We start from the raw sequence: 25,413 nt of genomic DNA on the forward strand, positions 1-25,413 counted from the left end.
CCTGAAACTTTATTTTACATGACTTCATTGTTTTGGATGCAATATAATAATTTAATGTTCATTGCGAGATAATATATTTTTTTAAATCACAAAAAAAGTTTTTAAACATGTAGACATTTTTAAATATTTATAAAAGTTTATAATGTAAATGTGCTAATATAATGTTGTTGTTTTTTATTCGGAACTAATTATTACAACGAACATTTCCCGGAGGAAGCATTTTAATGTAGCGACTTTAAGCTCTTCCGCTGAAGTGGTTGCTATAGGAACGAGCAAAGCCGATCTGAGGATTACAGCAGACAATCGAAGCAGTTTGAGTTCACTGCCTAGGTTAATAAAAAGCATTTGAGAATAGCAAAACTGTCATGTCCTCTGTTTCCCAGGAGCTGAAAGACACGTGAGTAGTTATATGCGTATTTATGATCCCTTCTCTATAAAATAGCGCGTTAAAATTCGATTGGCATTAGCATGTTGATATAGCATATTCGAATAGTTTAGGATTTCCTTAAAATATAATAAATGATGGCCAATCCTTTAGAATAGCAGTAGAGCTGAGCTTATGTTTTCACCTCTTTCGCCAGCTAAAACCTCTGATTTGCTCAAATAGTGTTTTCAAAGTGTTTTCAAATCCAGTGGATAGAAATACATTCAGATGTAACATTACCGACGGTTTTATAATAAGATGCTCGCCTGTTGGAAGTAGTAAGTTTTCAATGTGCTCTTGTAGTTCAGTGGCCAGCTCCAAATGGCTTGATGCCCACTATGACCCAGTAGCCAATCTATACACCTTTTCCTCTTTCATTGGTAAGTCCCTTGATTCACATAAACTTTCACAATAACTTGCATATCTGCAAGTTTAGCAGCTTAGCCTGCAACTACCAATCTCACCAGCTCATTCTTCTTGTTATTTTTCCACAGCTCTTTCAGATTTGCATGGAGATGGTGAGAATAAGGTGAGAATATGTGTTTATGGCATTGTGTCCCTTGAGAACGATGTGCGCTTATGGTTCACCAAAAAATTTAAATGATCCCATAAATTACTCCCCCCTCAAGCCATCCTAGGTGTATATGACTTTCTTATTTCAGACAAATACAATCAGTTATTTAAAAAAAAAATCCTGGCTCTTAGATTTTAGGCCTTGGACCTCTTAGACCTTAGATTTTGAAGCGCATGCATCCATTATAAAAGTAATCCATACGGCTTCAGCGTTTTAATAAAGCTCTTCTGAAGCGAAGCGATGGGTTTTTGTAAGAAAAATATCCAAATTTATAACTTTATAAACTATAATCACTGGCTTTCGGTAACAGCCGTACGTGAGTCGAGTTACATCTGACCAGACGAGTGACGTATTGATGAACGTGGAAGAGCAGAGGATAGAGCAAAACACCAGTCACGAATTAGGAGTCTTAAATGAGAATTTTTAAAGTGAAATGTTGGAGGAGCTTGAGTATGTTGCCCAGCCCTTTATGTTTGAACCAAGAGAGGCGTCTATTCTCACTTAAGCTTGCGCTACGTCATGAGTCGGGTCAGAGGTCACTCTTCTGCCGGAACTCGACACGCGTACGGCCATTACTGGAAGCCAGTGATTATAGTTTATAAAGTTATAATTATTTCTCACTTCAGAAAGCCTTTATTAACTCGCTGGAGCCGTATCAATTACTTTTACAAGGGATGGATACGTTTTTTTGGACTGCAAAATCGAAGGTATCATTCGCTCTCAATTATAATGCTTGGAAAAGCCAGGATATATTTTTTAATATAACTCTGATTGTGTTTGTCTGAAAGAAGAAAGTCATATACACCTAGGATGACTTGAGGATGAGTAAATTATGGGTTAATTAAAATGTTTGGATGAACTGTCCCTTTAATATATATATATATATATATATATATATATATATATATATATGCAATAGACATAATTATGAAATTACTTATAAATATGTACTGCATTTAAACTGTAATGCATTTTTCATTTAATTGTAAATAACATTACGATTACGAAAACATGACTTTCAGTAAGTATATTATTTTAACAAAATTATATTATATCAATAGAAGTCATTTTAAAAGTAGGCTCTAGTGTAAAGTTTTTTTCTCAGAATATAAGAAGTTACCTCTTTATGCAATGGCAATAATCCATCATTGAGAAGTAGACTGGCAATAAAGAGTGATTTGAGCTGTCTGTGTACCAGCTGGTGGTGGGTGATCTTGGCACGGGAGTGTGTCACATGAAGCTAAAGGTGTACCGTGGCACTGGTCTGTTGAGTGAGAGCACCCTGCTGGACTTGCCCACTGGACTGGTCTCCTTCCTCATGGACCTGCATGAGCCACGAACACCGGCCATCGCTGTGGCCTCTGGTCCCTTCATATACGTCTACAAGAACCTGAGGCCCTACTTCAAGTTCACGCTGCCTAGTCTGGAGGTGAACCCTCTGGAGCAGGACGTCTGGAGTCAGGCCAGGGAGGTGAGCTGTTCATATCACACATTCAGCTCTATGCATTGAGTGAATGAATGAGGCATTTATATAGTGCTTTACTATGTACTACTGTACACCCAAAGTGCTTTACAATCAAATGATGGGGTCTCTCCTCAACCACCACCAGTGTGCAGCATCCACTTGGATGATGCGACGGCAGCCACAGTCAACAGCACTAGTGCGCTCAATACACACCAGCTATAGGTGGAGAGGAGAGAGAGAGTGATAAAGCCAATTAAGTGGATGGGGATTATTAGGAGGCCATGATTGATAAGAGCCATTGGAGGGAATTTGGCCTGGACAAAGGGGTTACACCCCTACATCATGTCGTGTGTGAGGCTGCCATATGTTTACTGTAATAATTACTGGATGTTTTGACTCTTAGGACATGATTGATCCAATGACACTTAAAAAGATGTTAGAAGGATTAAGGTGAGTTACTGTAATGATTACTGGATGTGTTTTGACTCTTAGGACATGATTGATCCAATGACCCTTAAAGAGATGTTAGAAGGATTAAGGTGAGTTACTGTATATATTCAGTGTTTTAGACCCAATACACTGCAGTTGTAATGGCTTTTAGAGTACAGCCTGATACAATACATGTGTATTTTACAGTTAGAGTTCTGTAGATAATTGTATTGTTTTCTCTTGAATAGGGACAAAGCTGAAATTCCACTCTCTGTCAGATCGCTACGGTAAAAACTGTTCCAATATTATATCTGTTAATATTATAACCTTATTAAGGTTATTATTGTAGTATATTAATTATATTATAGTGTGTGTGTGTGTGTGTGTGTGTGTGTGTGTGTGTGTGTATATATATATATATATATATATATATATATATATATATATATATATATATATATATATATATATATATATATAAACTATAATAATAATAACCTTAATAAGTTAATGTTTTGTTAAAATATTATTAAATATTAAATCTTTATACAAATACAATTATAAATTTAATATAATATATAAACCTTTGTCAAAGTCATATGGTACAACCAGCATACAGAAACAACATAAAGGACTGAGATCCTTAATTTATTTTTATCCATTAATTAATTGCCTTTCTTGTGTGATTTATTCAGGTTCCTCATGCTTGAGCCACAGGAAATGGAGAGTTTTGTTCATCTTTACAAAGAACAGCCTATACGTAGACAGGTGCCAATATCGGAATACATATACACAGTCACTCACACATAGATGGCCAAAAACAATTGCACTAACATGGCTTTTGTCTCTTTGTTTGTCTCAGACTGTCATTACCTGTATAGGGACGTTGAAGAAGAACATGGCAGATGAGGATGCAGTTAGCTGCCTAGTGATTGGCACAGAGAACGGTGATGTTTACATATTAGATCCAGAAGCCTTTACCATTCTCTATAAGGTCAGCACATTCATATTTGTTTCATAAGTATATTCAGCAATTAGCTTCTGGTTTTTAATGTATCTTCAGAAAAGAATATCAGTGACTAGTTTAAAATGACTTTACATGTAGTTCTAAATAAACTGATTTCCTAAAAAGAATGAACTCTTTACTATGAGTTTGCCTGTGTGTTTTCAGATGTCACTGCCTAGTACAGCCACCCTAATGGACGTGACGGGTCAGTTTGATGTGGAATTCCGTATCACTGTGGCCTGTCGCAACGGCAATATCTACATACTACGCAGGTAATTGAGGGAATTTAAACTTTTTTGCGGTCCAAGATGAGAACTGAGGATTTTGAGAACTGAGAACTTGTAATCAGTTGAACCAATTGCTTTACAAAATGAATCTCTAAGCACTCAAAACTGGACATGATTAGGATGTCTGCTGGTTAAATACATGTAAATGCATTGTAAATGTGTTTTCATTAAAGTATCATATGTATTTTGACAGATCAAAGACTCATTCCTGAAATCATGTGACTTGGTCAGTTAGACGTGTGGTCTAAAGCAGTGATTAGAGGAAAAAAGATGTATAAGGGCTTTGAGGCTTTTTGAAGCACTGTCCCCCAAGATCATGATTCACTGGTCAGAGCTCGCCAAACCTGAACTTTGGAACGCATTGAAATGCGAAACTTCTTCGCATGAGCTTGCGTTTCCAGAATCCAGCATTCACATACATATGAATGGAAGTCAGTGAAACGAAAAGTGTAGTGTGACCGTCCATTTAGTGTAACTTGTATGAAAGATTGTTTCCACCATGGAATAACAAAAAAGGTTACTGTGACTTGAAATTTTTATGCAATTCTGACTTTATACTTTACAATTCTGACTTTTTCCTTGCAGTTGTGAGCTTATATCTCGCGATTTTGAATTTATTTCTCGGAATTCCGAGTTTATATCTCACAATTTTGAGTGACTTATTTTCTCAGAGTTTACATTTCACAAGTGTGACCCCCAACCCCCAAATACACATGAGGAATAAAAAAGAAAGAATTGCAAGATATAAAAAGAGAAAAAAAGTCAAAACTGTGAGTTTGTATCTCGCAATTCGTCCTTTTTTTTTCTCGGAATTGCGAGGAAAAAAGGTCACACTTGTCATTTACCTTTACCTTTTTATTCCGTGTCGGAAGCAAGCTCGCATAAACCTTTGATAACGTTAAAAAAGCCAATAAATCACTGCCATTTTCTTTTTGCTTTAAGGGATTCCCCAAAGCCCAAGTACTGCATTGAGCTGTCCTCTCACCCAGTAGGGCTGGTGAGGATGGGAAAGAATGTAGTTGTTGGATGTACCGATGAGACGCTGCATGGTTACACTCAAAAGGTATGATAAATGTATCCATGTCTGTCACAATAACAATAATTCCTTTAATTATAATGATAACTTTGTAATGAATTCTCTTGTAGGGGAAAAAGCTGTGGACGGCTTATTTGCCAGCCCCTGTTACCACCATGGCACTGATGGACCTCCCCACACGAGGATTCCAGGCTGTACTGGTGGGTCTGGCCAACTGTGAAGTACACATGTACAGGGACAAAAATCTGATCAGCACCATCAAAACACCAGTAAGAACTGTCATGAATTCAAAACTCAATGGCATCATATTGAAGTGTGAAGTGTACCTGTTTTCGTTATCATTATCAGAGACTTTAATTTTTGTCTTACAGGACGTAGTGACAAGTATTTGTTTCGGGCGCTATGGACGGGAAGACGGCACTCTGATAATGACCACCAAAGGTAATAACGGATGTTACATGGTAGATAAACTGTAAGATTGGATACAATGCATTTCAAATGTTTTTAACTGTCTGTGATCCAGGAGGAGGTTTGATAGTGAAGATCCTCAAGAGGACGGCTGTGTTTGATGACAGAGACTCGGCCCCTGGACCCCCAATAGCCCAGAGCATCCGCCTGAACGTGCCCAAGAAGACCAAGCTCTATGTGGACCAGACTTTGAGAGAACGTGAAAATGCAGTTGGTTAGTGATGAGCCGTAATGAATTTTTTACAGAAACACCAAAACCGAAATCAACTCTTTTCCCACCATTGACTGAAATTTCTGGCAATCCATGTTTTCACTGTTATACGGTAAGGGGCGCTTTTACACATTTTTTAAAAAGGAATCTCCGGATCAAAACACAGGCGAAAAAGCAGAAACACGTGATAAAAGCATTGCTTATTCACATGTAGAATAACGTCACCATCAAACATTAAACCACATATAAATCAAAACTGCCTAACGTTACAGAATGAAATGTCGACCCAGGACGAGCTATAGGACTGTGCACGCTTTGGGAGTGTTGATGGAAGTGATCTATATTTGAGTTGATCATCGTTCTGAATTCGATCCTGACGTAATCTTTGATTTAAAAATATATAAAAATAAAAAATATATATATATATATCAATTATTTCAACTTTTTGTTCAGAATGTTTCTTTTTTAAGCCACATTCAAGTGTTGATAATAAAAGATTACATGTAGCTAAAATACATTTTTTTTCTTTCTTAAAGTAGAGGCCCTGTTCTTTTGATTTATTGCATGTTTAGCTATTCATACAAATAGAAATTCTGCTGGCCTTGAAAATTTTATGAAAATTATCAAAAATGCTGACTATGCTAAAGTTTTCTCCTAGCTGAAAACTTAATCCGGAAGTCTAGTTTTGATAATCAAGTTTCACTGAGTAACTGAACTTTGTTTGCTCTTCAGGGTGTTGTGTTCTCAAATGATAAATTAAACCAATTTGAACAAATTGTACATATTGTATATTACATACTGGTCAAAAATAATTAAGATGTTTAAATGCTTATGCTCAACAAGGCTGCACTTCACTTTTTTATTGTAATATATTTTAAAATGTAATATTCTTGTGATGACAACTGAATTTTCAGCATCATTACTCCAGTCTTCAGTGTCACATGATCCTTCAGAAATCATTATAATACGCTGATTTGCTACTCAAGAAACATTTCTTATTATTATCAATATCAAAAAATTGCCTATTGTAGCATGATTTTTGGCCATGGTAAAAAGTGTCCACTCACACATCTGACATGTTTATCTTTTGTATTTGATCCATGTTGTGCGAACAAAATAGATGCTGAGACAGTGAAAAAATACCACTGAAGAAGAGGTTATTAAACGTGAATGTTCAGGTCAATGGCTCTCCAAAACCATTTCGACTGAAACCAAAACTTCCTTTTTTTGCGCGTGTCAGCCGATTGTTTCCGTTTGCTGAATTGCTACAATTGGACCATCTGTGAAGCAGCATTCACACAGTAATAGAACTACTGAGATAATTTAGTCATTTTAATAACCAAAAGTGATGGTGTGGTTTTCTGTTCTTCCTGATTAGCCTCTTGTTGCTTTTTCTATGCAGCCATGCACCGAGCTTTTCAGATGGACCTAAGCAGGCTGCGTCTAGCTGCAGCACGAGCTTATGTCAAAGCCCTGGAGTCCAGCCTCGCGCCCATGTCTGCGAGCCTGACCGAGCCACTCAAGATGAACGCAGTGGTGAGTTGTGCAATACTGAGGGCATGAACAAGATGAAACCGGATCACTGATACTGATCTCCACTTCTGCTTTCTCTTCCTGCAAGGTTCAAGGGCTGGGCCCATCCTTCAAGCTCACTCTGAACATCCAGAACACTGCAGCGTCTCGTCCGATCATGAACCTGGCCATCAGTTTTCTGTATGATGAAAGTTTGTACAGCATGAGGACAGCCTTCTTCAAGGTGACCTCAGCTGAGCGGTATCATGATCGCTATTCTTACCTGATAAGTGCTGACTTTTTATGTGTAGTTGTTAATGTTCACAGTGAATTGTTGTGTGTCTGTAGATTCCCCTACTGGTTCCAGGACTCAATTACCCCATTGACACTTTTGTGGAGTGCTTGAGTGACAAAGGCATCTCTGACATCATCAAAGTAAGACTTGAACCCAGTTAGAACATTTATATTCTGAATGGCTAGAAAAATATGCAAATTGCACAATACAGGTCCTTCTAAAAAAATTAGCATATTGTGATAGCTCATTATTTTCCATAATGTAATGATAAAAATTAAACTTTCATATATTTTAGATTCATTGCACACCAACTGAAATATTTCAGGTCTTTTATTGTTTTAATACTGATTATTTTGGCATACAGCTCATGAAAACCCAAAATTCCTATCTCAAAAAATTAGCATATTTCATCCGACCAATAAAAGAAGTGTTTTTAATACAAAAAAAGTCAACCTTCCAATAATTATGTTCAGTTATGCACTCAATACTTGGTCGGGAATCCTTTTGCAGAAATGACTGCTTCAATGCGGCGTGGCATGGAGGCAATCAGCCTGTGGCACTGCTGAGGTGTTATGGAGGCCCAGGATGCTTCGATAGCGGCCTTAAGCTCATCCAGAGTGTTGGGTCTTGCGTCTCTCAACTTTCTCTTCACAATATCCCACAGATTCTCAATGGGGTTCAGGTCAGGAGAGTTGGCAGGCCAATTGAGCCCAGTAATACCATGGTCAGTAAACCCTTTACCAGTGGTTTTGGCACTGAAAAATGAAATCTTCATCTCCATAAAGCTTTTCAGCAGATGGAAGCATGAAGTGCTCCAAAATCTCCTGATAGCTAGCTGCATTGACCCTGCCCTTGATAAAACACAGTGGACCAACACCAGCAGCTGACATGGCACCCCAGACCACATTGGACCAACACCAGCAGCTGACATGGCACCCCAGACCATCACTGACTGTGGGTACTTGACACTAGACTTCAGGCATTTTGGCATTTCCTTCTCCCCAGTCTTCCTCCAGACTCTGGCACCTTGATTTCTGAATGACATGGAAAATTTGCTTTCATCCGAAAAAAGTACTTTGGACCACTGAGCAACAGTCCAGTGCTGCTTCTCTGTAGCCCAGGTCAGGCGCTTCTGCCGCTGTTTCTGGTTCAAAAGTGGCTTGACCAGGGGAATGCGGCACCTGTAGCCCATTTCCTGCACACGCCTGTGCACGGTGGCTCTGGATGTTTCTACTCCAGACTCAGTCCACTGCTTCCGCAGGTCCCCCAAGGTCTGGAATCGGTCCTTCTCCACAATCTTCCTCAGGGTCCGGTCATCTCTTCTCATTGTGCAGCGTTTTTTGCCACACTTTTTCCTTCCCACAGACTTCCCACTGAGGTGCCTTGATACAGCACTCTGGGAACAGCCTAGTTGTTCAGAAATTTCTTTCTCTGTCTTACCCTCTTGCTTGAGGGTGTCAATGATGGCCTTCTGGACAGCAGTCAGGTCGGCAGTCTTACCCATGATTGCGGTTTTGAGTAATGAAACAGGCAGGGAGTTTTTAAAAGCCTCAGGAATCTTTTGCAGATGTTTAGAGTTAATTAGTTGATTCAGATGATTAGGTTAATAGCTCGTTTAGAGACCCTTTTCATGATATGCTATTTTTTTGAGATAGGAATTTTGGGTTATCATGAGCTGTATGCCAAAATCATCAGTTTTAAAACGATAAAAGACCTGAAATATTTCAGTTGGTGTGCAATGAATCTTAAATATATGAGTTTAATTTTTATCATTACATTATGGAAAATAATGAACTTTATTACAATATGCAAATTTTTTGATAATAATACGAAATGATTTTTTTGCACCAAATCAGCATATTAGAAGGATTTCTGAAGAAATGTTTTTTTAACAGGAACAAATTACATTTAATATATTTAAATAGAAATGGTTATTTTAAATTGTAATAATATATACACACACACACACACAATATTACTTTATTTTTGATCAAATAAATGCAGCCTTGGTTTTAATAGAGACTACTTTCAAAGACATAAAAAAATCTTATCAATCCCAAACTTTTGAATGGCAGTGTGTGTATAAAATGCAGGTAAAACTGTGTTTATCTAAAATGCTGTGGCATAATTAATCTATTCATGTCTACATTTGCTTGAAACGGAATAATAATAATCATTCTATCACTGGTGCCACCTAAAAAAAATAGGAGCATGATGCCCCTTACAGTCCCATGATGTACAACATAAATGTTGATTACTGTATGCATGAAAATAAGCCGATGTTTGTTGTTACGTTTCTGATTTCAGGTGTTTGTGCTGAGAGAAGGAAAGAGTGCTCCTCTCCTCACCGCCCACATCAACATGCCTGTGAGTGAAGCACTTGCACTGAACTGAGAGCGAGTCGTGTCGTCTAGCTGAGCTTCACAGGCGTCTTCATCTCTTGCTGTGCTCCTAGCAGCAGCAGTTAGCAGCAAGGCTTCTCCAGGGAGCGGCCTGAAACGTCACAGGAGTAAAGAGAAGCTTGTGCTGGCCGTAGAGCCGGTGCTTCCTGTAGTTTAGATCAGGATTAAGGGAGGCGTGTCCTCACAGGCAATACCTTTTAATGGATTAGTGACTGGAGCGTTTGATTGACAGCCATGAGGCCAAGTGCTCCATAGTTTGGATGTAAGAGTTGTTCTGATGTTTATTTGTGGTAGTCATGTATATTTGTATGTAAATTCAAATTTATTATTCCTGATGTAATGATCACACACAAACTCAATTATGAGGCTTTATTGACTTTTGTTGTAATATAATGAAGCATTACATAATCAGTGTTATAGTTTATGGGGGTAATCTTGCAAAACCATTCAAGGCAGTAAGTAAAAGATTCAGTGCGTCCCAATTCACATACTTATGCACTATTCTATGATGTTTTGTAGTATAAATAGTGTGATAGCACTTTAAATACCCAGATGATGCACTTAAGTAACCGAAAAAACGAAGTGTAGAATGTTTGACACTTCTTGCACTCCACTGTCGTATCAGAGGAGCATCAGAATTCAATGTTGAATGACAAAATAACCAAATGAAATTCATACAATACATGGTCGGGTACATAGTGCATAAGTAAATAGAGTATAAGTGCACAGTCTTTCATCTGGGACACAACTATTGCATACTACTTTTAAAGCACACACATGAAGAGGCACAAGGGTGAAAGGTCACAGGAGAGAATCTCATGTAAAGGGCAGCTAGAGCTGTTGACGACTGACCCTTCGCTAAGTCCCGTTACTGACCAGTCCTGGCTTAGTAAAGGTTGCTGATCACCATATGAGACAAGCTTTTGCTCATCTATTCTGTATGTCTATGGAATTCCAACCGGGTTTACAGGTAATATAAATAGTGGCACAGCACCAAAAAAGGATACAGACAAAATTATTCCCCTTTTTCAAATAAATGGTCTGAGTGAGCATCAGTAACCTAATGGAGTGGGGCTTAGCGAAAGGACAATTCATTCTCTCCCTCTATACAGGGTAACAGTGTCATCCACTTTTTCAGAATTATGTTTTCCTTTCATTTCTCCCATAGGGATTTTTACAAAAGTTTTCATTAAAGTGTTAAGCCATGAATCAAGAAAACCAGCTACAAGGTGGATCATAACATTACAAACTTTGATTTGAATCTTTTTCAAAAAGGTATTTGAAAATCGAACTAAAATAAAAACGTAGAAGACTGCACTTTCCAGTTTCAGTGATGGGAAGACCTACAATCCCATGAAAAATTGCAAACAGCATAATTAAAAATGGAGAAATGTGACTGCTCAATTAAAAAATGTTGATTTTATATATAAGCAACATGTTTTAAGTGTAATGCAAAATATGAACATATACAAATATTTCAACAGTTTGAGAGCGGAGGGAGACCGACTCGATGACATAATTGGCAGTGCTTCATGGGATTGGGCAGAACTAATTTGATCTTTTGGTGTTTTGACACTGGTGGAATGTTCTGTACTGCATAATGGGTAATGTAGTTTTTCATCACAAATTCTGATGTTAAACAATATTATTTTAAAACTAAGTATAATGCAGGCTAACGGCCCGTTCACACCGAGGATGGTAACTATAAAAATAACAATAAAGATATAGTTATAAAAATCGTTCTCAAGATTAAAGAACAGCAGAGTTCACACCACAGCTAACGATATCAGCACAGAGAAACGATATAGTTGGAATCAGTTTGACAACGATTTTATCCAGCTGATGAACGATAAAAACATTGACAGCCAGTCAGAATCCATCCTGCTGTAATGAGCTCGAGCATTTAAAGTGACAGACGAACACGTGCTTCTAAAAAACAGAACGATATCATCTGCTGGTGTGTGGACGCTAATATAGTTATCTTTATAGTTAGCGTTGTTGGTGTGAACAGGCCTTAAAGCTGTTTAAAGTTTTATAAGTTATAAATCAATTTCCCTATGGAGAAAACGAATGGAGTTTTTACTTCTTGAAACCCAACTGCTGCACTCTATTTCACAGTTATAGTCTAAACTTTTTACTCAGACTAGTCATTGGCATATTAAAGTACAAACGTTCTCTTTGGCTCAGATACTTTTAAGTTTTGCCTAAATATTTCTTGCATGCCTGTTAACTTTATTGTACACTCCCATTCAAAAGTGTGGGGTTGGTAAGTTGTTTTTGAAAGAAGTCTCTTCTGCTCACCAAGGCTTCAATTATTTGACCAAAAATACAATAAAAACAGTTATATTGTAAAATATTATTACAATTTAAATTAACTGTTTTCTATTGTAATATATTACAACATGTAATCAATCCCTGTGATGGCAAAGCTGAATTTTCAGCACCATTACTCAAACATTTATTATTATAATGTTGAAAACATGCTGCCTAATATTTTTATGGAAACATTGTTTTTCAGGATTCTTTGATGAGCCATAGTTCAGAAGAACAGCATTTATCTGAAATAGATTTCTTTACTGTCACTTTTGATCCATTTAATTTATCCTTGTTGGCCTCAAACCTTTGAACAGTAGTGTAAACAGAAAATCAGGTTCACTGCTTTTTCTGAGTATATTGTACTATTAGCTATTGCATCTCAATACTTGCTTTCCTTTCCTAAATCGTGCATTTTGCCATATACTGCTGGTCAGGCACCCGCTTCATAAAAGCAACTGAGGCATGAGGCATGAGCCATGCAGTAAAGAAGATCTGGGACTGAGGAAGCAGAGAGGACAAGGAACATCCATCTAAGCAAACATAGTGAGGGTGATCCACTATAAGAAGACAGGGAAAAAACAAGAGGGAGAGAAATGTTGCAAACATATATTACTGAGCCACAGAGGGACATTTGCTTTTCTCATTTGTTCTCATGTAAGTTCTCATTACTAATAACCAGGTTAGACCAACCTGGGAGAAGCTGAAGGATACCAAACCATCTTCATCAGTGTCCATTGTTTTAAAAGTTTCTGTTGGAATAAATGGGAACTCTCTATACATCTAGTCCTACTGAATTTTGATGGGTTACAGTAATTGCACTGTGAAAATGATCTTTAAAAAATTGAGTTTTCTACTTGGCACACTTACTGAACATAGTCTCCAGGCGTATCAGACAGGCCACAAAGTTGTCGAAGTCCACATTGAGGTCTGCCTTTGCATAGCGCAGGATTATCAGCTGGAACAGGTTGTTGGTTAACTTGAAGCCTTATTGAAGCATAAAATCCAAAAAGTCATCATAAACATAATTTACCACAGTAATTATAGACTTAAAAAAAAAACACACTTTAAAAAGTGTTGCATGTGGCAGATACCTGCTGATTCTAATGCCAGACGCATTTCATAAGAGCTCATTGTGCCAGACTTATCCAAGTCAAACTTCCTAAACACAGCCTAAGGATTTATTGAAGAAAAGAAAAGGTACTGTTAAGATCTACACTACCATTCAAAAGTTTGGGGACGGTAAGATTTTAAAAAACATTTTTTTATAGTTCATATAACAATAACAGTAATATACATCATTTCGATTTTTCATACTGCAGGCCTATAGTTCCTCATAACATGTAATATACATCATTTTGATTTTTATTATCAACAGACTGAGACTCCATTGCTTTGCAGCAGTTAATGAAATGCAAAAGCCGGCCCACACGTTGACTGGATTGGTTACAAAGTAGTTTGTGACGTAAGAATTCGTAGTTTGAGACTATTTTTTTTTTGTTCACTGCTGTTTTAAGGTGAAAATACTCATCAATGGTGTTGATTTATGAATTTGCACATGGTTTGTCTTAAAGACAACACCACATAGACAACATTAACAACTTGATTTTCACCACAGGGGGCTTTTAATAAAAGTATTATTATTATTATTATTTTACATTTTCCAACCCTAAACTTTTGAATGTTAATGTATAATACTTCATACAGACATACACCATAAAGTAAACATAAAATGTAACCACTGACAAGATATCGTTTGATCTTCTCCCAGAGCACATGGAAGTCTGTCAGTCCCAGCTTTCCAACACCAGTTGTCTTTATAGCAGGTCAAGGTTTGTTCCGAGACTTTAATGCACACTATTCACATGCCTTCACATGCGTGGTCCGCAAATGCTAATATTCATAAATATGGAGTCTTTAAAGGATACATCCATAAGATTTATCATGGCTCGACAGGCCTCTTTTCCAAATCCGTCAGTTTTTATATCTTTATCTGTAAGAAGAACCAGAAATAAGGTCATTTTATACTTCAGTTGCATCCTTTCAGGGAATAGACTAGGTTAAATATGACCTTGGCTTTCTTCACAGCATATGTGACATGTTGTCAATTAGCACAGAACTAATTGTGAAAACTGAAATATGCATTACGTGTCCATTAGCACACTCACGTTTGCCAACCACCCTGTTCAGAATCATCTGGAGTTTGGACACATTGATCTCCATTTCCTGTAGAACAAATTGAGCAAGTCAATGAAGCTATTGGGCATAACAGGAACCCATTAACATCACCTCCTGCTGTCTTACCGGCCCTGCCAACTTTGCAAAAAGTGCCTTAAAGCCTGCGTCAATGTCACTCTCCTGGAGTGCAGGCTGTTATAGAAACAACACATTCATTAGCAGCGAAACTTCCCAGTATTCATCTATGTGCAGTATTGTTAAAAACATTTCACAGGGAAACTCACCTCCTCCGGTACATCTGCTGAAATTTCATCATCTAGCTCCCTATAGTGAAAGAACTACATTTTATATGATCTCAGAACCATCCACAAGAAAGATGGGTCAAGGCTCGCCACTTTGTGCCAAATTTCATGACAAAATTGTCAAACAATTATATTGTGAAAAGATTCAGGGAAACTTCTGTGAAATGCAAGGCAGGAAATTTCTATTAAATGTGTGTGACCTTCAAGCCCTCAGATGGAATTGCATGAGAAACCATCATGTTACTGTGTTAAATATAATCACAGGACAACTTTAAAAAGCTGTTGTCGCTTAAAGCGGTCAAGTAAAGAGTAAGTCTGCAATAAGAAATGCGACTCGAATCTCTATTACGCAAGGACAAAGCTATACATCAATTCATTGCAGAGATGCCACTGAGTTCTCTGGGCCCGAGCTCATCTTAGATGGTCCAAAAGACAGTGGAAATGTGTGCTGTGGTCAGATGAGTCCACATTTCAGCTTGTTTTGGGGAAAACGGACATTGAGTTCTCAGGCCCAAAGAAGTAAGGGACAGTCCATACTTTCATCAGCATCTGTCATGGTGTGAGGTGCATCAGTGCAAACAGCATGTGAGACTTGCATGTGTGCGAAGGCACCATTGATGTTTAATTATAAGTATTTCTAACCATTTCAAATATTTATTACTGCTCTATTAAAAATATTATATTAAACAAATTCTGTTATTTTATAACCATTCTGAAACTGAATATACGGTATATTATTGCTTCTTTTGGAAAAAAAAATATTACATGAAATTTTTTTTTCTCAAATGGTCACTCACTGGGAGTCAGCAGCCTTTTCTGAAAAGACCCTCAGCACAAAGTCTCCTTCTTTCTGGGGCTCAAAGGTGGAGGGGACGATGATATATTCTCCTGCTGGCAGGCAGAAGCGCGAGCTCACCTCTCGAAGGTTGATGTAGAGCTCGGAGCGGGCGCTGGACGTGTGGGTGAGGAAAAAATCCCGCTTCAGATGCACACCCATCCTGCCCAGATACTGACAAGGGCAGGAGATTCATATCACTACACACATATCATCAGCTACCGGACCATGTGCAGGATCTCTCAGCGTTACGCTATCTAAACTAATCAATCTGCAGTTTAGGCACTGATAACAAATGGTTTACCTATGTTAAACAATGCTGATCTCGTACCTCTTTAGGGACCTGTAAGATGCACAAATAAAGTTTAGAAACAATTATAATTAAGAATGCAGCTTTCAGTTTTTCTTTATAATTGGAATCACTTTTTTAGCAACCTATAATAATTGTTACGTCCAGTAATGTAATATAGGGAACAGTGGGGCTAGTTGTCACACTTTTTATGCCAGTAAATATTTCTCAGGCATGGGTTTATTTTTTTTTAAGGTTGACTTTCTCTACAAAACATAAATTAAAGCCTTATAGTTAGTACTATAGAGGTAAAGCACGTGTGACAACTTGCCCCAGTCTCCTCTATAACATGGAAATATATTTAACGACACAAGAGTATTCCTGATACACAAAAAGCATCTTAAAGCTGATTGATTCTTCAGCAATTAATCAAATCTATTTAGCTACTTATGCCCATATCAAATGAGTTTTCTACCTCATAAATAGCAAATCCAATCGTCTCCATGTCTTTGCCCTCCCGACGTAGCTTTCTGCGATTCTTCTGCATCAGGGCCACTAGGAAAGTGCATTCATCTTGATTTTGAATATCTGGTTCCTTCAAGACTATTTTAAACTGGGGATTGATCCAAAATGTTGCTGTGTAGAGAGAAATAGACTTTAATGTTAGAGCACTGTCACTCATGTCAGCTCACAAGCATCCTTTCCTTTCGTAGAAACATGCCTGGATAATTCCTGCAGCCTCCAGCAGTGCTTCCTCTTCTCCATTCACCAGGATACAGGGATGTGTTCCACTTCTTCACCTCGCTGCTCTGTAGCGCATCCGCTGTCAAGTTACAGATCTCTAGTCTGCTGAACTCTCGCATGAAGTCACTGAACGACATCCTGTGTGTGTGGCAGTGAACAATAATTAAAGCTTAAAATGATAATTCAGAAGACATTGAAAAAAATGTTTGTGTGCTTTTTTCGTCCAAACAATGAAAGTCAGTGGGGTCAATGTTGTTTTAGTCCCCATTGACTTTCATTATATGGACAAAACGTTTAAACATTCTTCAAAATATCTTCTATTGTGTTTCACAGAAGAGAGAAAGTCAAGGTTTGGAATGACACAAGGGGACCATCATGACACTATGATGTCCTTGTTGAGTTTAAGTTGTATTTGACAGTAAAATTGCTGTAATGGTGCCATAAATATTGAGCAATTAATTATTCCTGTTTAACTATTTAAAAAGTAATATGCAAGTGAGGAACAGATTCCATTGATTAAAAAAATACTTTAAGAAACATGTACCAGAATTCTCCATCCTCTTGGCAGTTGTGCAGACGGGACCTTACAGATGGGTCGATTTCACGCCATTCCTTTGACCTGAATTGACAGATGGTGATAGTATTCAGCAAAGCTTTCTGACATTATTCATTATTATTTTAGGACTACTTTTCCCTCTTCACATCATTCTTCTCACTCATCACTCCATGGCCCCATCCACTCCACTTCTCCCCAAGGGTTTCTGATGCGCAACAGCTTTGTGGGGTTTCTTCTGTACTCCACCTGGCCAAGGCCAACAGATTTACATCTGCCAATGATGAGTTGTCTGTGATTGGTTGAGTTTCTTGTCAATCAAAATCCAACACTCACCTCCTCCACTCCAGTAATGGAGTAGGCGTGACCTTTCACTAGCTTTTTAAAGGTGATAGCCTCCATGTCAAAGAAACTTGTAATCTGAAAGTGAAAATAAAATAAAATTGAAATTTTTAATAACAGGGTCAATATCACTGTAGGGTGCGTTTTGGTGTCCTGAACATAAATAACTAATTTTCCATTATAACTTAACATACAAATGACTATGAAAGGGTGTGTTATATACGGCTAAGTTGTTTTATTCATAGCAGTAGCATTATTTGGCTCTTTAGATACATTTTCAAGATTTTCTATAGCTTTGTATAAGAGGATGTATGTTATTTTGCTATGTCCCAGGCACTGCTCATCATATTTTTTTATTTATTTTTTCCTATTAATATTTTGTTTAATAAGATATTACTCAAATAGAGTGTATTGATCAGTTTATAATAAAAATAATATTTTTATTTAATAAAAAAGAAGAGTTTGTCCAATTCCCTTAAATGGTTGTCCACCCTGTCGTATTGTGGAATCTGCCCCTTTAAGAATAGGCCATTCCCATTAGTAACATCAGGACAACAGATTTTTGTATCTCTATAGTGGTGGGAAATTCTTCAACTGCTGAGGCGAGTAGCTGCTGATTGTACAACTAACAAATTTTCTTCATATGAGTTTACTTGTTTTGCCAAAGCTTAACATGTCCACCCTGTCGGCATAAAATATACTGGAAGTGATTCATATACAATAATTTCCAAATATGTACGTTTTAATATACCAAATTCTCTTCAACAACCAGACTAGCTATTTACCTAGTCACAGTTTGTTGTAAGCTAATATGCTAATTGAAGCTCAAAATGTCCACCCTGTCGGTCACTTAGACTCGATGGGGTGGACATACACATGACAGGGTGGACATAGCATTCATTTGTAGTTAATATTGCAATTTAATATTTATAATATTTTGTTATATAAAAAAACATAAAATCATTGCTGTTCTCAGGACATGGTTCTGAGTACAGGCAGAAATTGCGGCAGAAAGTGCCCGGCAATACCAGTTTGGGGCAAGTTGATCCACCTGTTGTAAATGTTACAAATTGACAGAACTTATTTACTACAATATTTCTTTGCCACAAATAAAAAAACTAATTGTTACATTTAATGTACTTGCCTTGTAATGTTTTGTTATTATAATTTTCCTTATATTATGTTTACGTTTTGCTGAAAAGACGGGCAGGTTTTTGAACTCCCTGCCTTTTTCATCTCAACCAGAGAGGCCATTCTAAATTCTCAGTTATATCAATGTGATTGAGAATGTAATTATATATTTATTTTTTTAAGTTGAATAAATGTTTCATTGTCATATTTTGTCATGCTTTTTGTGTTCTGCTTTATGTGTCCACTCCATCGTGTGCCTGTCCACCCTGTCGTGGGCTCGTCCACCCTGTCACCTTGGTATTTTTAAATAATATTTAAAATAATAATTTGATCATACCTTTATAATCCATTGTGCTAGTTGAGGGGGCAATAACATGCAAACAAAAAACTGCATCCAAATAATCAAATATTTCTCCAAATAAGAAAAAATACATGTGCGAATTGTATGAGTTTCTTTCAAAACACATGATTTACATAAAATCTTTTATGTATTTATAATTTTAAAGCAAACAAATAACCCTGTTTAGGAAAGGGGCATCATACCTTTCAGAAAGTATCATTTGTATCTTAATAATGCAATGAAAACATATTTAACAGTAATTTATATGTTCACGACAGGGTGGATATTTCTATGGTTTATGCTCTAAAAATGGGCCATAATTAAAAAAAAAAATTCTGGGAGCTCAGATAATATATTTATTATAGTATTTGAGTGTCTACTATTATGACAGGACATAAAGCGAATGGTAAATTAAAATCAAAATGTGTGAGTATTGTGAGGGTTGAAAGGCACTCTATGGTGATATTGACCCAACAATCTAAATATGAGAATCTAAAGTTAGGTTAGCATGGCCTCTGCTGGTAGATGCTGGAATTACACCATCAAAAGCATTTCTCTCCGATGACAGTCATTAAAAAGTTTTATATTATACTATATTATATGAATGAATTATATTTATTTGAAGGGCTATAAAAAGCTCGAGAGGGACTAATATTTTATGTCTTTTATGTATTTTAATTCAGGTTGATTGGGACACGTTGTGCCATAGAGATGACTGGGAAAAAGTTTCCCAACCTGAATTCACCTATGTTCAAGACACGGACTTCTCCAGATATTACAGACTGATTGGCTAATGGTTATCGTGTTCCTGAGCACTAACATCTATCGAGCAGCCCATCAGGGATCCTCTCTCCACAGCTCTTCTGATGATGCTGAAGAGGTTAGGTGGAGCTTTTTTCAGCTCATACATCTCTGTCACTCCACCGGTGAAGTCCTCAAACCCCTCAGACGTGGAGCCTCCGGAAAGAGCCTCGTAGCAGCCGTTCAACCTGTCACATTCATAACAACAAACGCATTACACAACCAAACAAGTCTACCTGTGAAAGCGTATGACTGAGGCCTTACTTTGCATAAGCCTTCTCCACCAGGGCGCTCCAGAACTCTGCTCCCTCGGCTGAGTGGACGAAAAGTAGCTTCCCATCTCTGACAGGCAGCCGGTCGTCAATCACCACTTCCACCCAGTCCCCAAACTGCCAAAACTAGAAAACCCAGTAGAAAACACATTGGGTTTAATGCTGCACTCGCATCATGTCACAATTATTATAATTAAAAGAATGCCAAAAAGGAATCAAAGTCAACTCTGAAGCTTTGACATCCTCTTAGATCTGTTTCTGTGGAAATGTTCACAATGCCTAAATGCATCCATGTCTGACATTGATGACAATTAGTGATTTTGCAACTTTTCAACTTGTAAATACGAATTGGACGAAGACGTGAATGTTTTTTACTAGTCAGGAACACGTAATTATGATAATACTGACATGACATGAATGCAGCATTAGCCAGTGCAAACAATGGGGGGATGGGTGTATTATATTTTTGGCATTCACACAATGTGTCAAATGTCCCAGATCACTATCACTATCACTATCCTCGCTATCAGGCCTGTCATATATATAAATATAAAAGTCACCTTTTTAGGATACTGTTTTTTAAATTTGATTTTGTAAAATCCAAATAAGTTTTGCAGATCATTATTGGAAAGGGTTTAAGCTAAGTTATTCATGTTTGTTCATTGATCCATGAACAATTATTGCACATGCACCTGTGGAACACTCCTTTACACACACACACACACACACACACACACACACACACACACACACACACACACACACACACACACACACACACACACACACACACACACACACACACACACACACACACACACACACACACACACACACAATTAACATTTTTAAGCTCAGTATGATTTTTTGTGTAAGAAATCAACACTTTTATTCAGCAAGGACACATTACATTGATCAAAAGTGAAAGTAAAGACATTTATAATTTTACAAAAGATTTCTATTTCTTTTATGCTGTTCTTTTAAACTTTCCATTCATCAAAGAATCCTGAAATCCTTAGAATGATTTCAGCAGGATCATGTGATACTGAGGACTGGAGTAATGATGCTGAAAATTCAGCTTTGCCATCACAGAATAAATTACATTTTAAAATAATTATAAAATTGTAGTAATATTTCACAGTATTAGTGTTTTACTGTATTTTTTTATCAAATAAATGCAGCCTTGGTGAGCAGAAGAATCTGGTAGTGTATATTATTAAAAATTTGTTTAAAAAAAAAAAAGATAAATAACATCTTTGTTCATTTTTCTGTCTATGTAAATATCAGTACAGTATGTGCTGCTGGCTGTACTCCAAGTCTCTCTGCAGCACTAATGCTCAACATTACAAGCATTCACTGAGTGACTGAGCCTAAACGGCTCCTGGCTGGACAACAGAAGGGGAATTTGGCAGAGGGGAGTGAGAGATCTGGCCATTTCATTTTCTGGGTGAGGCTTGTATATATAGTGACTGCAGCAGACAGGGTGAGCTGAGGTTTAGGGACTGTGGCTTAAAGTAGATCTGCTGAGCTATGGAGAATCAAATGGAAGGGGAACAGATCAGTTTACACGCTGCATTGGAAGGAAGGAAATGCTTGGGATTTTTTACAAAAACCACGGCTCGGGAAATGTGTCAAAAGATTAACGGGTTCTAAATGTATTTACTTAAATAATTTGTAAAATATTCATTTTCTTGTGTGACTAAGTGTATAGATTACCTCTAAATGATGTCTCTCTTTTATAGGTAATTGTAAATTATAATTCAATTTTAATCGTAATTAAAAGAGCAATTTGGCTGGTCATATATAATTGTAATTATATATATATATATATATATATATATATATATATATAAAAATTAGACATTTATAAAAGTAGAATTAGAACTACAAAATAAAAAATATATTAAAAAAAACCAAAAACGTAAAATCTGAATGTACACTGCTCAGTACCTGGAAGTGAAAGATTCCAGCATATTGTTGATGGAAGCTCTGGCCATGAGGCACGACCCGATGCAGCAAGGGTTCGTTGAGGGTGAGGCACGCAATGGCTGCCAGCAGCCAACAATCTCCTACAATCAATATATTGAAAAAAAAAAAAAAACAAGTGTAGAGAAACAGATGGGAAACATGCTTCATTGCTGCAGCAGCAACATTATCACTGGCAAAAACATGCACTTTCTTGTGAGTTAACTGGCAGGAAAGCAACCATGCCATGTTTTTGAGTGCTTCATTGATTTTATTCTGTTTTAGTAGATGTTTGTTTTACCTAGAGCTCCTTGGCAGATATCTGTGCGAGTGGCCCCATCTACGATAAAGTGTGGATGTGTGCAGAAATCCTGGGGTACATAGAGAAGACCTATGGGTCAGACAGGGCATACAAATGACTGGAACATCTCTGCTTATTGAAAGATAAATAGTTGGTTAGCTGATCAACCAGTGTTATCTTTTTACTGTATTTTGCAAGTAAAAAGTGCTTTAGAATATTAAACCCAGTATGTGAGCAAAGACTTTGCATAATTTATGTATGCTAATGTCTATATTAGGTTTTTGATCTTGCTATAGTTGAAATACTGGCCCATACTACAGACTTCCAGTTTGTTCTAATATTCTCACCGTCGGCCTCATCCAACGAACAGCTTTGGTTTTGGCAGAGCCAGGGCCCAGCTCTTTGAATCCTAAAGAAGACTGCTGGGCCGGGAATGTTTCATCCTCAAATAGACATCCACTCTGAAGGCAGCGGTCACGCAAGTATTCAAAATCTTGGCCCAAAAACTTCAGGGCCATATGGTTCTGACCAAATCCCTCATTTCGATCCCATTCACTCCTCAAACGAGCAGCGATTCCCGTGGCACAAATTTGCTCCATCCAGGACAGAACTGTCACTCAAAAAAAAATTATATATATATATATGGATTACTGCTACTACATCACATCAAATTCACTATTCCTAATTTTACAACAGTCTAAATCCAAAGTTTATTGCTTTAATCAATCGTAGCAGCCACATATTTATTATTTATATATTTATTTATTTATTATCATATCTACCCCCCAAAATGTAATTATTTAGAAGCAGATGTAATGTAAAAACTGAACTGGAAATGAAAATCAGGGGAAGAAATCCTTCCACTCATTATGTTTATATAGTTGGTGGTTAAATATATACAGCCTGTTGTTGACAACCACTTATGAAGAGAGTGAAAACATTTGACAACTACAAGAGACATACCTTACAGTTTAGGCTTCTACCAAGTGTACAATTATTTTACCTTACCTTAAAACGGCACTCTCCAAATCCTGTTATGACTGTCCTTGCAATGAGGTTCTGTTTAATTAATTTAGCCTATACCATGTTAGGCTTGTCCCAGCGTGTAAAGGCTGCTGTAAAGACTGCAGTGCGGAGCGCGCGCACGCGTGTGGTTCCGAATGTCACTATTTACTTTGAGACAAGCCTTTATATTCCTCTAGAGGGCGAAAGGGTGCTGAAGACATTGGCCATGTTATTATTTGTACATTCATATTTTAGTCAACATATTACAGGGACCGATACATGATGACATACACTAGAAAATCGCCTGAAATAACAGAAACAAACGAATGTGATTGGTGGTCCATCCTGACAAACGCCGATAAAAGTAACAGATTGCATGTGGCAACATCGTTACTGCGCTATATATGGAGAAAGACATTACTTTGAAGAAACAAATTTGAAGATTTAAATTATTATTTAAACCCACTGTAGGCTACATGAGCATATTTCGCAGATTTAGTGACTGCAGTAAACAGCTAAAATCTAAAGTGGAATTACTATCATCTACAGGCGAAGGTATCAAAGGTAGGCAACAAGAGTGCTACTGGGCAGTTTTATAAATTCTATATCTTTATTGTGCTTCATAATTTAAAGCCAGAGTCAAGCAATTTAAAGGTCTACCGAAAATATATATCTGGGCTCCATAAAATGCCTACTAGTTTGGAATATTAAATTGAATTGTTACATAATGGCCACAATGGGGCAGCAAAGAGCTGTAATAATGTGACTGCCATTTGATTTGTGGTTTAATATTGCACAACCTAGAGAGAATCAGAATGATCTTGTCCTTTGATGGAAAGCCCTTGGATTTTATGTAGTGTACATGTACTTTACTCAATACTATTTTGTTCTTGAATTTGCTTGTCATGCATCCTAAATTCCTATCAAAGCATATCGGAAGTGGGAATGTGTAGTGTGTTGCACGAATTTAGTAAAAAATCCAAGACTGAAATAGAAAGCAGACTTTATAACCTTTAGGTTCAGTTATATCTGAAAAGATTAAAATGTAGAAAGTGTAAGAAACTCTGGGCTTTTTTTGATTAATCCTTGGCAGTCTGCATGTTTCAGGACTTTATGCCATGAATCTCAATTCTTTCATGGCTCCAATCTGTCAGGGTGAGGTAAACTACAAATGGTGCCAGTGTGGGTGGCTGCAGTGTTTTAGGAGCTGCCACTACCATAATAGATTCAAGTGGGTTGCATTTTAAAAATAGATAGATAGAAAGACAGTAAGAGAGTGAGATTAGAGTTTATGATTATGACTTGGTTCAATTCACATTTATTTGTACAGCACTTTTCACAATAGGCCCTATCGTTTCAAAGCAGCTTTACAGAAAATGCATGTCTTCATTACAATTTAGAGTGATCTGTTACCAGAGGAGACTGTGTCCAAGTAATGCATTTCATAAAAGAACATAACACAGTTAGCTGACAATATATTAATTTAAGGCAGAAACAATGAGCTCATTGAAGTAATTATTACAAGTTGTGAACATCATAATTACAATATATAGAAAATGTAGCAAGGCGCATGTTGATTCAGAGTTTGCGTCATCTTGAACCCTCGCAGGAGTTTGAGTCCTCTTGAGTTGTCTCTTCACAGGTGTTGGGGCATGATCTAAAGTCTTTAAGAAGACTGGATGGCGTCTCTACGGGCATCCTGAATAAAACAGAAAAGCAAATAGAATGGAATTAGAATAGCCGCTGTTCATAACATTTCAAGCAAAGATAATCATGAGCATTTGATCTGATATAACTGGGGTACCCCTACAAGGTTATGAGATGCATTATGTGAATGCTTGGCTAAAGAGATGTGTCTTTAATCTAGATTTAAACAGGAAGACTGAGTCTGAGCCACGAACATTAGGAAGGGTTACGAGCCTAAAACGAAAAT

General features: G+C 37.2%; 2 protein-coding genes across 6 annotated transcripts; one reads left to right on the forward strand and one right to left on the reverse strand.

Moving 5' to 3' along the window:
• The first annotated feature begins 237 nt into the window (after positions 1-237).
• Positions 238-12,295, forward strand: bbs1 (Bardet-Biedl syndrome 1). Its single transcript, XM_077233400.1, has 17 exons — positions 238-397; positions 728-804; positions 919-953; positions 2,197-2,469; positions 2,956-3,002; positions 3,141-3,179; positions 3,588-3,660; positions 3,755-3,886; positions 4,064-4,170; positions 5,128-5,248; positions 5,332-5,490; positions 5,593-5,662; positions 5,745-5,903; positions 7,303-7,436; positions 7,522-7,656; positions 7,761-7,847; positions 10,015-12,295. The coding sequence occupies exons 1-17, from the start codon at positions 366-368 to the stop codon at positions 10,099-10,101; spliced, it is 1,767 nt and encodes a 588-aa protein (XP_077089515.1). The 5' UTR covers positions 238-365; the 3' UTR covers positions 10,102-12,295.
• On the reverse strand, positions 10,465-23,652 carry LOC143741073 (calpain-1 catalytic subunit). Of its 5 annotated transcripts, XM_077233397.1 has the most exons (22): positions 23,484-23,640; positions 22,823-23,085; positions 22,476-22,545; positions 22,160-22,278; positions 20,202-20,335; positions 19,957-20,125; positions 17,660-17,743; positions 17,487-17,572; positions 17,315-17,389; positions 16,748-16,908; positions 16,502-16,662; positions 16,069-16,080; positions 15,700-15,911; positions 14,885-14,924; positions 14,727-14,792; positions 14,591-14,648; positions 14,351-14,415; positions 14,169-14,237; positions 13,517-13,595; positions 13,293-13,409; positions 13,116-13,174; positions 10,465-12,982 (listed from the first exon to the last, which is right to left on the reverse strand). In XM_077233397.1, the coding sequence occupies exons 2-22, from the start codon at positions 23,072-23,074 to the stop codon at positions 12,956-12,958; spliced, it is 2,115 nt and encodes a 704-aa protein (XP_077089512.1). In that variant the 5' UTR covers positions 23,075-23,085; positions 23,484-23,640; the 3' UTR covers positions 10,465-12,955. The 5 variants fall into 5 exon arrangements, with proteins under 5 accessions (XP_077089512.1, XP_077089513.1, XP_077089514.1 ...); XM_077233398.1 differs by lacking the exon at positions 16,069-16,080 and having other exon boundaries at positions 23,484-23,652; XM_077233399.1 differs by lacking the exon at positions 16,069-16,080 and having other exon boundaries at positions 22,823-23,091; positions 23,484-23,621.
• Positions 23,653-25,413: the final 1,761 nt, after the last annotated feature.

The sequence above is a fragment of the Siphateles boraxobius genome, unplaced genomic scaffold (genome assembly GCF_051911475.1).
Source record: "Siphateles boraxobius isolate OS27281-9 unplaced genomic scaffold, OSU_SipBor_1 18, whole genome shotgun sequence".
NCBI lineage: Eukaryota > Metazoa > Chordata > Actinopteri > Cypriniformes > Leuciscidae > Siphateles > Siphateles boraxobius.